Source organism: Physella acuta, unplaced genomic scaffold (genome assembly GCF_028476545.2).
Source record: "Physella acuta isolate Inbredline_101_S28 unplaced genomic scaffold, ASM2847654v3 ptg001506l, whole genome shotgun sequence".
Classification (NCBI taxonomy): domain Eukaryota; kingdom Metazoa; phylum Mollusca; class Gastropoda; family Physidae; genus Physella; species Physella acuta.
In genome coordinates this window covers 130016-142057 of record NW_026733021.1, presented here as the reverse complement: position 1 = coordinate 142057, position 12042 = coordinate 130016, and the positions used below count along the sequence as shown (strand labels likewise).

The 12042-nt window shown below is 44.1% G+C and overlaps 2 protein-coding genes and 1 long non-coding RNA gene across 4 annotated transcripts in view; 2 read left to right on the top strand and 1 right to left on the bottom strand.

Annotated features, from left to right (window-relative positions):
- The window catches only part of LOC131928463 (uncharacterized), a 28932-nt gene extending 25624 nt beyond the window's left edge, over nt 1-3308 (top strand). For both annotated transcript variants that reach the window (XM_059284524.1, XM_059284525.1), the window contains exons 8-10: nt 439-580; nt 1365-1486; nt 1632-3308. In XM_059284524.1, coding sequence (XP_059140507.1) covers nt 439-580; nt 1365-1486; nt 1632-3039 — 1672 coding nt within the window. In that variant the 3' untranslated portion in view covers nt 3040-3308. The remainder of the gene's footprint in view (nt 1-438; nt 581-1364; nt 1487-1631) is intronic.
- A 1403-nt stretch (nt 3309-4711) lies between these two features.
- On the bottom strand, nt 4712-6690 carry LOC131928462 (uncharacterized). Its single transcript, XM_059284523.1, has one exon. The coding sequence runs from the start codon at nt 6623-6625 to the stop codon at nt 4712-4714; it is 1914 nt and encodes a 637-aa protein (XP_059140506.1). The 5' UTR covers nt 6626-6690.
- A 3497-nt stretch (nt 6691-10187) lies between these two features.
- LOC131928472 (uncharacterized) lies at nt 10188-12042 on the top strand. Its single transcript, XR_009383779.1, has 2 exons — nt 10188-10332; nt 11443-12042. It is a non-coding gene; the product is annotated as an uncharacterized LOC131928472 (long non-coding RNA).

Below are 12042 nucleotides of genomic sequence, written 5' to 3'. Positions count from 1 at the left end.
ATCTGTTTCAATTACTTTGGCATAGAAGGGGATAATGTGGTCAGCACTATGCCCAGCCGCCTTTGTTTCCCTACCATGGGTTTAGGTACCCCTCAAAGCTGGGTATACTCAGGGATATTCTACTGATTTGAACTCAAGACTTTCGGGTTAGCAGTCTAGCTTTATACAGCTAGGCCACGCTGTTCCTTTCATGTTGTATAGAAAGATGTGAATGTGGTGTTGTTGTGCTTGATGGGAAACTTGTATCAATGAAGGACTCCATCAAATCAATGTTTTATCTTGTAGAGCTAAAACCCTCTCAGACATGAGACGTCACGTCAATGTTTTATCTTGTAGAGCTAAAACCCTCTCAGACATGAGACATCACGTCAATGTTTTATCTTGTAGAGCTAAAACCCTCTCAGACATGAGACGTCACGTCAATGTTTTATCTTGTAGAGCTAAAACCCTCTCAGACATGAGACGTCACGTGGCCTCCCACAGTGTTGACAGGACGTCGTATGTGTGCAACAAGGAGGACTGCGGTAAGGTGTTCTCCCAAAGGAGCGCACTCACTCAGCACTACATAGCCGACCATGAGGTCAGTTCTCATCTTACGTGTACGTCATGTCATACATGTCTTGACAAGATCTTACTGTCACTGCTTACTGCATTGTGTCTTGTCAACTTATGCCCCACCTCACATGTCAGCTTATGCCCCACCTCACATGTCAACTTATGCCCCATCTCACATGTCAACTTATGCCCCACCTCACCTGCCAACTTATGCCCCATCTGACATGTCAACTTATGCCCCATCTCACATGTCAACTTATGCCCCACCTCACATGTCAACTTATGCCCCACCTCACATGCCAACCTATGCCCCACCTCACATGTCAACTTATGCCCCACCTCAAATGTCAACTTATGCTCCAACTCAAATGTCAACTTATGACCCACCTCAAATGTCAACTTATGCCCCACCTCACATGTCAACTTATGCTCCACCTCACATGTCAACTTATGCCCCACCTCAAATGTCAACTTATGCTCCAACTCAAATGTCAACTTATGCCCCACCTCACATGTCAACTTATGCCCCACCTCAAATGTCAACTTATGCTCCAACTCAAATGTCAACTTATGCCCAACCTCACATGTCAACTTATGCTCCAACTCAAATTTCAACTTATGCCCCACCTCACATGTCAACTTATGCTCCACCTCACATGTCAACTTATGCCCCACCTCAAATGTCAACTTATGCTCCAACTCAAATGTCAACCAAAATGCCCCACCTCACATGTCAACTTATGCCCCACCTCACATGTCAACTTATGCCCCATCTGACATGTCAACTTATGCCCTGACCTACCCTCCAGGCTGCCAGAAAAGAATATCAATGTCACATCTGTGTCAAACAGTTTGGGCGTGGCTTTCAACTGACCACTCACCTGAAGGAAAGCCACAACTACAAGTGGCCCTCTGGACACAAGCGCTTCAGGTACTGGGGTTGGGTACAACTGGGATTTGGGGTTAAGCAGGGTTCTTGAGATACCAGAGCTCTGGGGTTCAGGTATAAAAGGGTTCAGGGGTTTACAAAAATACCATGTGGTACATTGACTTAACCATACAACTTGGTTGAACAGGTACAAACTTCATGACGATGGCTTCAGGAGACTGCAGACCATTCGTTTTGAGAGCATAGAGGTCAGCCAGCAGGTGCTAGGTACAAGTCTGACCCCTGGGGATGGGGACACATATCCAGGTCACGTGGGGGTCATGCAGGTCGGCAGTGACATCATCAAACAAGATGAGACAGGAACTTCATCATATGCTACACCTGAAAGTCAGATAGGTGGAGGTCACGGTCGTGGTGCCACCTTGAAACGACCATCAGAAGACAGCCTGTCTCAGAGACCTAAAAGGGCCAAGAGACAGGATGCTCACCCATGTACAGCCGAGCACCTGAAGGATCTGTCCAACCTGAGTCTGCCCAGTCTCTTGTCCCCACTCTCAGCCAACTCAGTTGACATCTCCCCCAGAACCCCAGGATCAAATCCCTCCCAGGCCAGTGTCGAGAGATCTCAGGCCTCCTATCATTGCTATGATGGGCCATCTCTGGGTGGCCATGTGAAATCTATTGAGGCCAATGTCAGACAAGTTCCACACACAGCGTCTATGTTGGAAACCTCTGAGACCCACCCTGACACCCCTCAGCTCAACTTGGACTCTGCCAGTATGGGAAAATGTAAATCAAACAATGAGAATTTCTTCACCGTCATTTCAGACTGTAGGGTAGGACAGGATGCAAGCCTGGCAATGAAACCACTCTCCAGCCTCTCCTCCCTGCCTGTCTGTGTGTCCTTTGGTTCGGAGCTCAGCCCGGTCAAGCAGGAGCCTCAAGCAGAGGCGGCCTTGACCTTGATCACACCCAAAAAACTGGCCACCCCCAGGGTCAGGTCCCAGCCCCTGGTCTACACTCCTGTGACAGACACCACACTCAACACACCAGAGAAGCTGCCTACATTGGGGGCTGACCGGCCCACCCTGCCCACTTTTGGGACTGACCGGCCCACGTTGCCCACTTTTGGGACTGACCGGCAGACTTTGCCCACTTTTGGAACTGATCAACAGGCATTGTCCACATTTGGGAGTGAGCAACTGGCGTTTCCCACTTTTGGGGCTGACCACTCACAGCTGCCTTTGAGCACCATCTCAGTCTGTAACAACACTTTGATCTCTTCAGAATTCCAGACAGTCTTTAGTGTTGAGTCCTCCCCCTTCACACTTGACAAAATGGCAACAGACTGCCTGCAAGCTGTGGTCAAAGACGAGCCGAGGGGTGGGGATGTGGGTAGGTTTCAGGGGGTGGCACGGGATGAGGCCCCAACTCACACCGTGACATACACGGAGCTGAGGGAGGCAGACCAAGGTGAAGTCTCCCTGGATGATAACTATGTCAAGGTAATGGACAACACTGGGGAGCTGTACAACCTTCAGATGCTGGGGGAGGTGGCGCTAAACACCCAGGGGAAGTCTGGCACTGCGCCTTAGCTGCAGTGGATCAAGTCTGGCACGGGGCCCTAGATGTAGTGTATCAAGTCTGGTACTGCCAGTAGCTGCAGTGTATCAAACAGGCCAACATTTTTATGGAGCAATTTAGTGTTGTTTTATAAGTATTTATTTTGTTGGTTTCTATAGCCATATTATGGAGTATTCTTTACCAAGTTCTTCAGTATTTACAAGATCTGTTTGAATGTTTTTTACGACTGTTTATTTATTTTTTGAATACATTACATATTTTTAAACAAACAAATTTGTTCTGTATTTGATGCCATGGTATTAGATGTAACCATACGTACTTTTTGCTTGGTTATCATAGTACTGACCTTCTAAAGTACTTTGTGATGTTCTGGTACAGTACTGACCTTCTAAAGTACTTTGTGATGTTCTGGTACAGTACTGACCTTCTAAAGTACTTTGTGATGTTCTGGTACAGTACTGAGCTTCTAAAGTACTTTGTGATGTTCTGGTACAGTACTGAGCTTCTAAAGTACTTTGTGATGTTCTGGTACAGTACTGACATTCTAAAGTACTTTGTGATGTTCTGGTACAGTACTGACCTTCTAAAGTACTTTGTGATGTTCTGGTACAGTACTGAGCTTCTAAAGTACTTTGTGATGTTCTGGTACAGTACTGACCTTCTAAAGTACTTTGTGATGTTCTGTACAGTACTGACCTTCTAAAGTACTTTGTGATGTTCTGGCACAGTACTGACCTTCTAAAGTACTTTGTGATGTTCTGGTACAGTACTGACCTTCTAAAGTACTTTGTGATGTTCTGGTACAGTACTGACCTTCTAAAGTACTTTGTGATGTTCTGGTACAGTACTGACCTTCTAAAGTACTTTGTGATGTTCTGGTACAGTACTGACCTTCTAAAGTACATTGTGATGTTCTGGTACAGTACTGACCTTCTAAAGTACTTTTGAAAGGCCCATACAGTACTGTCTTACATTACAACAGTACTTTATGCCTTGTGCTAATATAGCATAGCAAGGGGGTATGTTGTGTCTGAATACTTAAACATTATACCGATGTTTTGTGTATGTATACTTTAAAAACAATAATGATGTTATGCATAGTAAAAATAACCAGTAGTGATGTTTTGCGATGTGCAAAATATAAAAACCGTCTAGTGATATGGGTGGAAGTAGTCAAAACGGAAGAATACAAATGTAAGATAGAAAGAACAGCATCTAAACACTTGATTTGACGGCACATCTTGTCCCTCATGCTAATATGGCGTCTACTGTAAAGGAATGGTACACTGTTCTTTGATCTGATGGTACTATGGCATCTACTGTAAAGGAATGTTTCACGGTTCTTTGAACGTTGTGTTTGCTCAGCTCGATGGCCACAGAAAGAAAACCGACGCGTATATCTCTGCTCACAAATGTTATTGTTGTCTCGTACAAATTGTGATCGTCAGCTGATGGAGAACTTGGTGATTGTCTCTAGATGCTTCAGCGTGGGGTATAGGAACGGTTCCAACACTTGATGCACTCAAGATTTGTAGGTCTTTTTGTTACGTTGACTTCCTGGTACATGTTGATGATTTACAGCCAGTCCAATTCACTTACTAACGCGTTTAGTGCATGGTTCCACCACGTCGTTCTTGTCAATGTTTTTATAGTCGTGTTAGGGTAGAATTTGGGGGGGGGGGGTCACACTGAGGTGACACTGGCTTTGTAAATCTTGACCATGCCGTCCACCTGCGTCAAGGCCACGTGACCCCGATGTCCGGCATAGATCCCGCACGGCTTGACCAGTCCCTGGTCCAAGGTCAAGGCCTTCTTGAGGAAGTTTCCCCCCTCGTCAAACACCAGCACGGAGTCTGTGTCCCGGTCAGCCAGCAATGTCAGCCCTGACTCGTGAACTGTGACCCCAAGCGGGCAGGTCAAGGTCAGGGAACTGGTCGACCTGACGGTGAACTGGCTGCGTCCGTTCTGATCCAGACGAAAGAACGTCTGTTTCCCGCTGTCGGAGATGAGGATGTCTGTCGTCGTGTCTGTCGTCTTGTCTGATGCTGGCGTCTGATGGTCGATGGTGACGGATGGTTTGGTCGGGGTCAGGTACATCGGTCGAGCGATGGACGCTCTGTCCGCTTTCTGCAAGAAAATATTTCGAATGATCTCCCCTTTTTCGTTGAAGACGTCAATACAATCGCACTGATTGGTGGCCCCAGCTAACAGTTTCCCGCCAAGTGACGTCAGGAAGGAGTAGATTTTACTGACCCGGATGAAGCTGAGGACGCGCACGGTGCCGAAGAGCGAGAGGAAGTAGATCGCTTTCTTGTTCATGACAGACACGGCGGCGCGGCTGTTGGACACGATGGCGATGCGGCTGGGGATGGCGTCGATCATGACGCGCGTCAGCAGACGCCCCGACTGGTTGAACTTCTTGACGCACTTGTTGTCCCGGTCCGTCATGATGACGTCACCGTTCATCAGCAGCACGATGTCCGTCAGCAGGGGCTCGCTGACGTCATCGCAGGCCCCGCCGTGGAAGCTGACGAAAGGCGTCAGCGTCAGATCCCGCTTCCCCTCCTCGCGGGCGGGGGGCGTGGCCGCCTTCCCGACGACATTCAACGTCCCCAGCAGTGACGTCGTCAAGGTCTGGAAACAGTTCTCGTCTCGACTGAACGTCACAAGTTTGACGTCATCCTGTGACTTGAATTCGGACAACTTCGCGGTATTCGATTCCATGATATTCGCCAGACCCGGAAGTAGAGGAAGAATCTCGCCCTCTCCCTGGGCACTAAGAGAAAAGTTGAGGACGTCCAGCTGTTTGTTGAGCGCCTGGACATAACTCTTCGCCATGCCTTCTCTGTCCCTTGACACCTTGGCCATTTCGTCCATGAGCTGATTCACCTGGTCTGACAGCCGCTTCTCTTTCTCCAGCACCAAGTTGACCATAGTCGTCCGGAAGGTTTTAATATCCAGCAACAGCTTCATCCTCATCGCCTCGATCTCGTTGAGGCGTTTCAAATGTTCGCTTTGCAAGTTTTCGCAGCTGACCAGGTTGTTGGCGATGGCGCTGTACACAGAGTCGAGTGCGTCACGTTTTTTCTCCACGGCGTCTTTGATGTCCAGGAAACTCTGGCAGCGACGGTGGAACGACGAGATGCATTTAGGGCACGCGAGCTGCTCGCATTTGGTGCAGAACGACTCGGCCAGCTTGTCTGCGTGCATGCTGCAGGGAAACATGACAGGCGCCTGCGGCAGGGAAGGACGTCTCGAACTTTCATCCTCGTCTGCTTCAAAAGCCTCGGGGATATAGCTGGAGCGTCGGCTTTCTGTAGCAGGGAGTTCCGCTAGTCGACGTTGGCGGGCTTCGTACTCGGCCTCGTTTTCGACGATTTTTTCAAACGAATGCCAAGGTCGCGCGTTGAATGATTTCCGGTCGTTTTTCTCCACCACACACAGTGGGCAGAAGAATTTGTCGGGAGATTTCTCGCTACAGTTGTCTTTGAGACAGGCGAGACAGAAGACGTGAAGACAGGGCAACATGTGGGGGTTGCTCAGCTGGTTGCTGCACAACCCGCACAGGATGAAGCGGTTTTCTGGGCCTGACGTCATTGTGATGGGGTTCAACTGTGCGCTGTCGTCACACTTCCGGTAAGTAACACGCAGCTAAGAATAGTAACACTGTGCTCAAAGCGTTTTTGTCCGTTTCTTGACGCGGTGGTTGCTCAGTGTTTTCTAAACGTCTGTTGATATCAGCTGTTGATTCAAAAATAAATAATGTTTTATTTTACTTTGCCACTTTCGTAGTTTTAAAATGTTATGGTTAAATATTTTAATTATAAAGTTGCAGATTCCTCTGTGTGTAGACATGAGAAATATATGTGGATCTATGTGACATAATCATATGTGGCTAGGCAGAATAGACCCCCTCTGTTAGTAGACATGAGAAATATATGTGGATCTGTGTGACAAAATCATATGTGGCTAGGCAGAATAGACCCCCTCTGTTAGTAGACATGAGAAATATATGTGGATCTGTGTGACAAAATCATATGTGGCTAGGCAGAATAGACCCCCTCTGTTAGTAGACATGAGAAATATATGTGGATTTGTGTGACATAATCATATGTGGCTAGGCAGAATAGATCCCTCTCTGTGAGTAGACATGAGAAATATATGTGAATCTGTGTGATATAATCATATGTGGCTAGGCAGAATAGACCCCTCTCTGTGAGTAGACATGAGAAATATATGTGAATCTGTGTGATATAATCATATGTGGCTAGGCAGAATAGATCCCTCTCTGAGGGTCAACATGACAGACCCCTGTGGGAGTAGGTATGGCATTTTTCTGTAACTATATGTTACGACCAGTTTTTCAAACATACAGAATTAATTAGTGTAAAACGTATTCGGTCACCCGAGGAGCTACAAGATTTACGAAATCATTTCTATATTTCGTATCTTTATAGAAATAAATTCTAGCCCTAAGCTAATACTGAACTCTTTTGTTAAATCAAGCTAAGTACAGGTCGTGTAAAATCATGCATAACATTCACCCCGATACTGTCCTGACGCTATGTTGTGGTACGGCTAAGCCAACTGTTTAGACACAAAATGACCACCATTCTTACCTTATGAACACAGATTCCAGGGGTTTTTATCTCATCATCGTGACCCGCTGCTAACGGACAACCACCCACTCTAATCTTCGGGTCGGAATGTGCATTTCTTTGTCGCTACTAATCTCTATCGAACAGAATGGCGGTATTGGAATTCAGTCAAGCGGTTCATTTCACGGTCTATAAATAGTTTCCTGTCCAGACGAGTCTGTTGTCTTTGTTACCAATATAAACAGTTTTTGTTGGACTATAAATTGGGTTCAAGTATTACTTCCCCTGTTCAGGTATTGTTAGCTGGCCAGGGGGACAATAGCGCGGTGTCACTGGACCGTGACGAGTGGGCGGGGCTTAGGTCCTTTTGTTTGCCTTGGGTAGAGTCCATAATATTTACTAAAACAAATTGTAGAGTTGGTGTTACCAATGTCCGACAATAGACTTACGGAAAATAGGAATTTTAAGTCTTACTAACGTGATACTAATGTTACTAGTTTTGTGGGCCTGTGTTTTTAGTTAGGGTCATGGTAGAACTAGAACTTAGGTATTGGTTAGGGGAAGGCTTAGAAAGTCATATTTGTATTTAGTTAACTACCACTAATCTAACACACCTTTTAAAAACAGAAGATAGCGTTATGGTATTATTGGAAACGTGTATAAGACAAACCTACCCCCAACGATGGCGTTTGGACTGTGGATATGGATGATAAGTTGTTTACTTACTGCAATGTTTACTTACTGCATTGTTGATTGTTTACTTACTAAGTTGTTTACTTACTGCATTGTTTACTTACAAAGTTGTGAGGTGTAGACATGTCCAACACTGTGTAGGCCTCACTCATATGGTGGTCAGCTCTGTGACCAGATTACAATACAGCAGTTCTAGTGACGTAACAATTGTGGTCAAACTATGACGTCAGTGCTGGTTGGTTTGTTTTAAAAATATTTTATTTATATTTAAGTCTCTAGGGCTACATGAGTGATAGCTGGAAACCTTAGCATTGGTCAGATGTGTATGTACCACAGTAGTCCAAACCCGCTAGCTTGGGATATAGAACACGGCATACCAGATAGCACATTCACAACTCATTGGTCACATCACATGTGGTTGAAAACATCACAAATATCCCTAGTGAACTGGTCATTCCCACAAGACAAAGATCCCGAATTACAGCACATGACATCGGTCCACATACAACCACATACACCCCGTACTCGATACAAAGACAGGTGCTGTGTAGTGCAGTGACAAGTCTTCAATGGCCCCGAACTGTATCGATCAAAAATCGATTCAATTATTGACTTTTCAACAAGTTGAAACAGGCGAGCTTTGGGGTTAAGAAATCTTAATCAGTATGGTAAACAGTTCTGTATGGTTCACTCATTGATTGCTAATTAACTCGGGATAGTCGGTTAACCACTCATATGTTCGCATTTAATTTAGAGGGGCGGTCCGCAGGTGTATGTTTGCGTTGTATGTCTTGTCTTAACAATACCGACTTGAGAGGTCCAATAATTAACATACGCTTTAATCTACCTGGTGCGTCAATTACCACCTGTGAATGAATCAAAGCAAAACAGTATCACCCATTATTCTCTAGATCAAGCTTACGCATATAGGGGCGTCGAAATTTGAAAATATTTTGAAACAAAGGCGTCGCTGGTAATTTTAAATTATAGAAATTATCGAATACGATTATGTCGTCTGCAAGGAATGCACATTACAGATATAAATTATTTTAGAATGAGCGGACGGACGAAACGACAGAGAAAAAATTGTACTCATAAGTGAAAGAAGACCTGTGACAGTGGCGTAGACAGGATTTTGTCGTGTAGGCAACAAAGGTTCTTTCTACCAGTGGCGTAGCGAGGTCGAGTGTCACCCGGTGCGGCACTTAATGGTGTCACCCCCCAGAGGCGTAGCGATCCTTCCCGGGGACAAACTTTCAAGTTTTTGATTTGCACCCCCCCTCATACTTTCAATTTGCACCCCCCTCAAGTTTTTCTCTATATATTTTGCTATTTTTTGCCTTGGTGTCACCCGGTGCGGTCCGCAACCCCCCGCCCCCCCCCCCCTCGCTATGCCCCTGCTTTCTACATAAACCTATTTCTATATACATGTATGTATGTAATGTATTATATATATATATATATATATATATATATATATATATATATATATATATATATATATATGTGTGTGTGTGTGTGTGTAAAGTGTAAAGACAATTTAACCCCCCCCTTGAAAAAAACAATCCCTACGCCACTGCTTACATTATATTAATCATTCATTTTTATTACGAAAAAAAAAATCCATCTAGCTAGCTATACAAAGACAATAAAACTTTTTAATTCAAATATCTTTGATGATTTTTATTACAAACTTTTATTGCTTTTAGATGAGTGCTCGACGCATGATTTGTTTTGAGTTTTCTCAATATTGACGCCTACACTATAAGGACATTGTGTTTCAAACCTCTTTTGATTCTGTCATTATTTTATTAAAAAGGTGTGTTTTTCATTTATTTGATGTTTCGTTTGACCAACCGAGGCACTGCGCACCATTCGGCACCGTGACGGTGAGCGGAAATGATGCAGACAAGCAGTACTGCGCCATGTTGTGGGTAGAGGATTGGGGCAGTGAATGAATTCAAACCTCACACTGTGCAGCCCTACACTCCTACCCCCACCCCCTAACACAAAGTAAGTCATTGTTTATCGAGTGACCCATGTTTCCTAAACTCGGTTGATTCAAACAGCTTTAAAAAAAATTGGGTTCTTGTAAAAACCCAGGCATGTGGTATCAGTTAGATGTTCTTTAGTTGTAGTTGCAAATATCTTAGCTTAATCTTCTGTAGGCTAAATGACTTAACACTTCAGTGGGGGTGGAGTCAGTATGACGTCACACTTTAGATTTCAAAAATAGAAATATTTGAAACTGAATTCTAGCTGTTTATTCGCGTTTTAGAAAACCGTTTATGTAAATTACAATAGAATTTGAACAAAATTCTCTGTATACCGAGCTCAGTCAATATGTGAGTTAAATTCCTTTTTTAAAAACTAAAACGAAATTTTGAGGGGGGGGGGGGGGGGTAGGCTAATATGAAACGATGTCAAACTCGTCTTTTAAAAGCGTGACGTCATTTATAGATGACCCCGTAATGGACCCCAGCAGGAATAGTCTCGAATGGTCCATTAAATACTTTTAAAATGTTGTATCATCGCCATGCCTGTGGAGCAAAGGGACGCAACCACACTTCTCCATTGTACTCGGTTCTGGGCTATTCCTCAAAATGTGTGTGGTGTTACGATAATAAGTATGGGGTTATTAAACTTTACTGTGTGGTTTTTTAAAGGACTTGACTTAAGACTGATTGTAGATCCAGATCCTAATTGATGTTTTTATGATTTTCCAATTTTATCAAACTAGATTGGGCAGCATTAAAAGAAATGTAAAACTTTAGTGATAAATGTTTTTGAAATTCTAAATGTTGGTATATAAAAACCTCACACAAATCTAGCTGCTGTACTTCCCTGTGATAGAGTAACCAGCCGGACTAACAGAGCAAAGTTATTAATTCTCGATATTTTTAATAGGAATTGTATACAGCTAATTACTATTACATATTAATTAACAATAGGTCTATTCTGGTAAATTACTTATTCTAGGGTTGTGTGTATGTGTTGGCGTATTTAAATCCAAACAATACAAAATGTGTACCCTGAGGTATAAGTTAGTGTGGGTGTTCTGTCCTTGCCTACGTGTGTGTCCATATGCGTGCATGTATTATAACCAATAACTTTGTTATCCAGTCTAGCCCACTAGCAAGGTGAACAACAGCCGCCTGTAGAGACTTAGAACAACAGCCGCCTGTAGAGACTTAGAACAACAGCCGCCTCTAGAGACTTAGAACACAACAATCTGTGGAGACTGACAGGCAGGCGTTCTACAAACTGAAAGTAGCGAGGCAGCCATTGGACAAGCTCTTCAATCTTTGAAGATAGAAAAAGTAACTGCGACTCAAAGCTTGCTGGAACATTCAGGAACAGGAGGAACTGTCAGTTTTGTGTACATTTCTAGAGCAACAAGCCAAGGTTGTACATAATGTCCTCAACCATGTCCTATTTTTTTATGTTCGTGCTCTTCGTGATTGCCATTCTCGTGGTCAGTCGGCTACTGGCTAGTGAATGAAGAAAAAAGGGTTGAAAAATGGAATGGCCACCATCAGTCACCACACCCAGCTACCCCCATCTTGGTCTCCACAACATGGAACTGCAGTTAAATTTCAGAACTAAATTTTGGCATCTTTTAATTTATCTTTGAAACACTGAAGGCTTTGGAAAATAAAAGTGTAACATGGGCATTTAAGTAGTAAAGATTCTTACATTAAAATAAAAAGGTAGAGAAATATG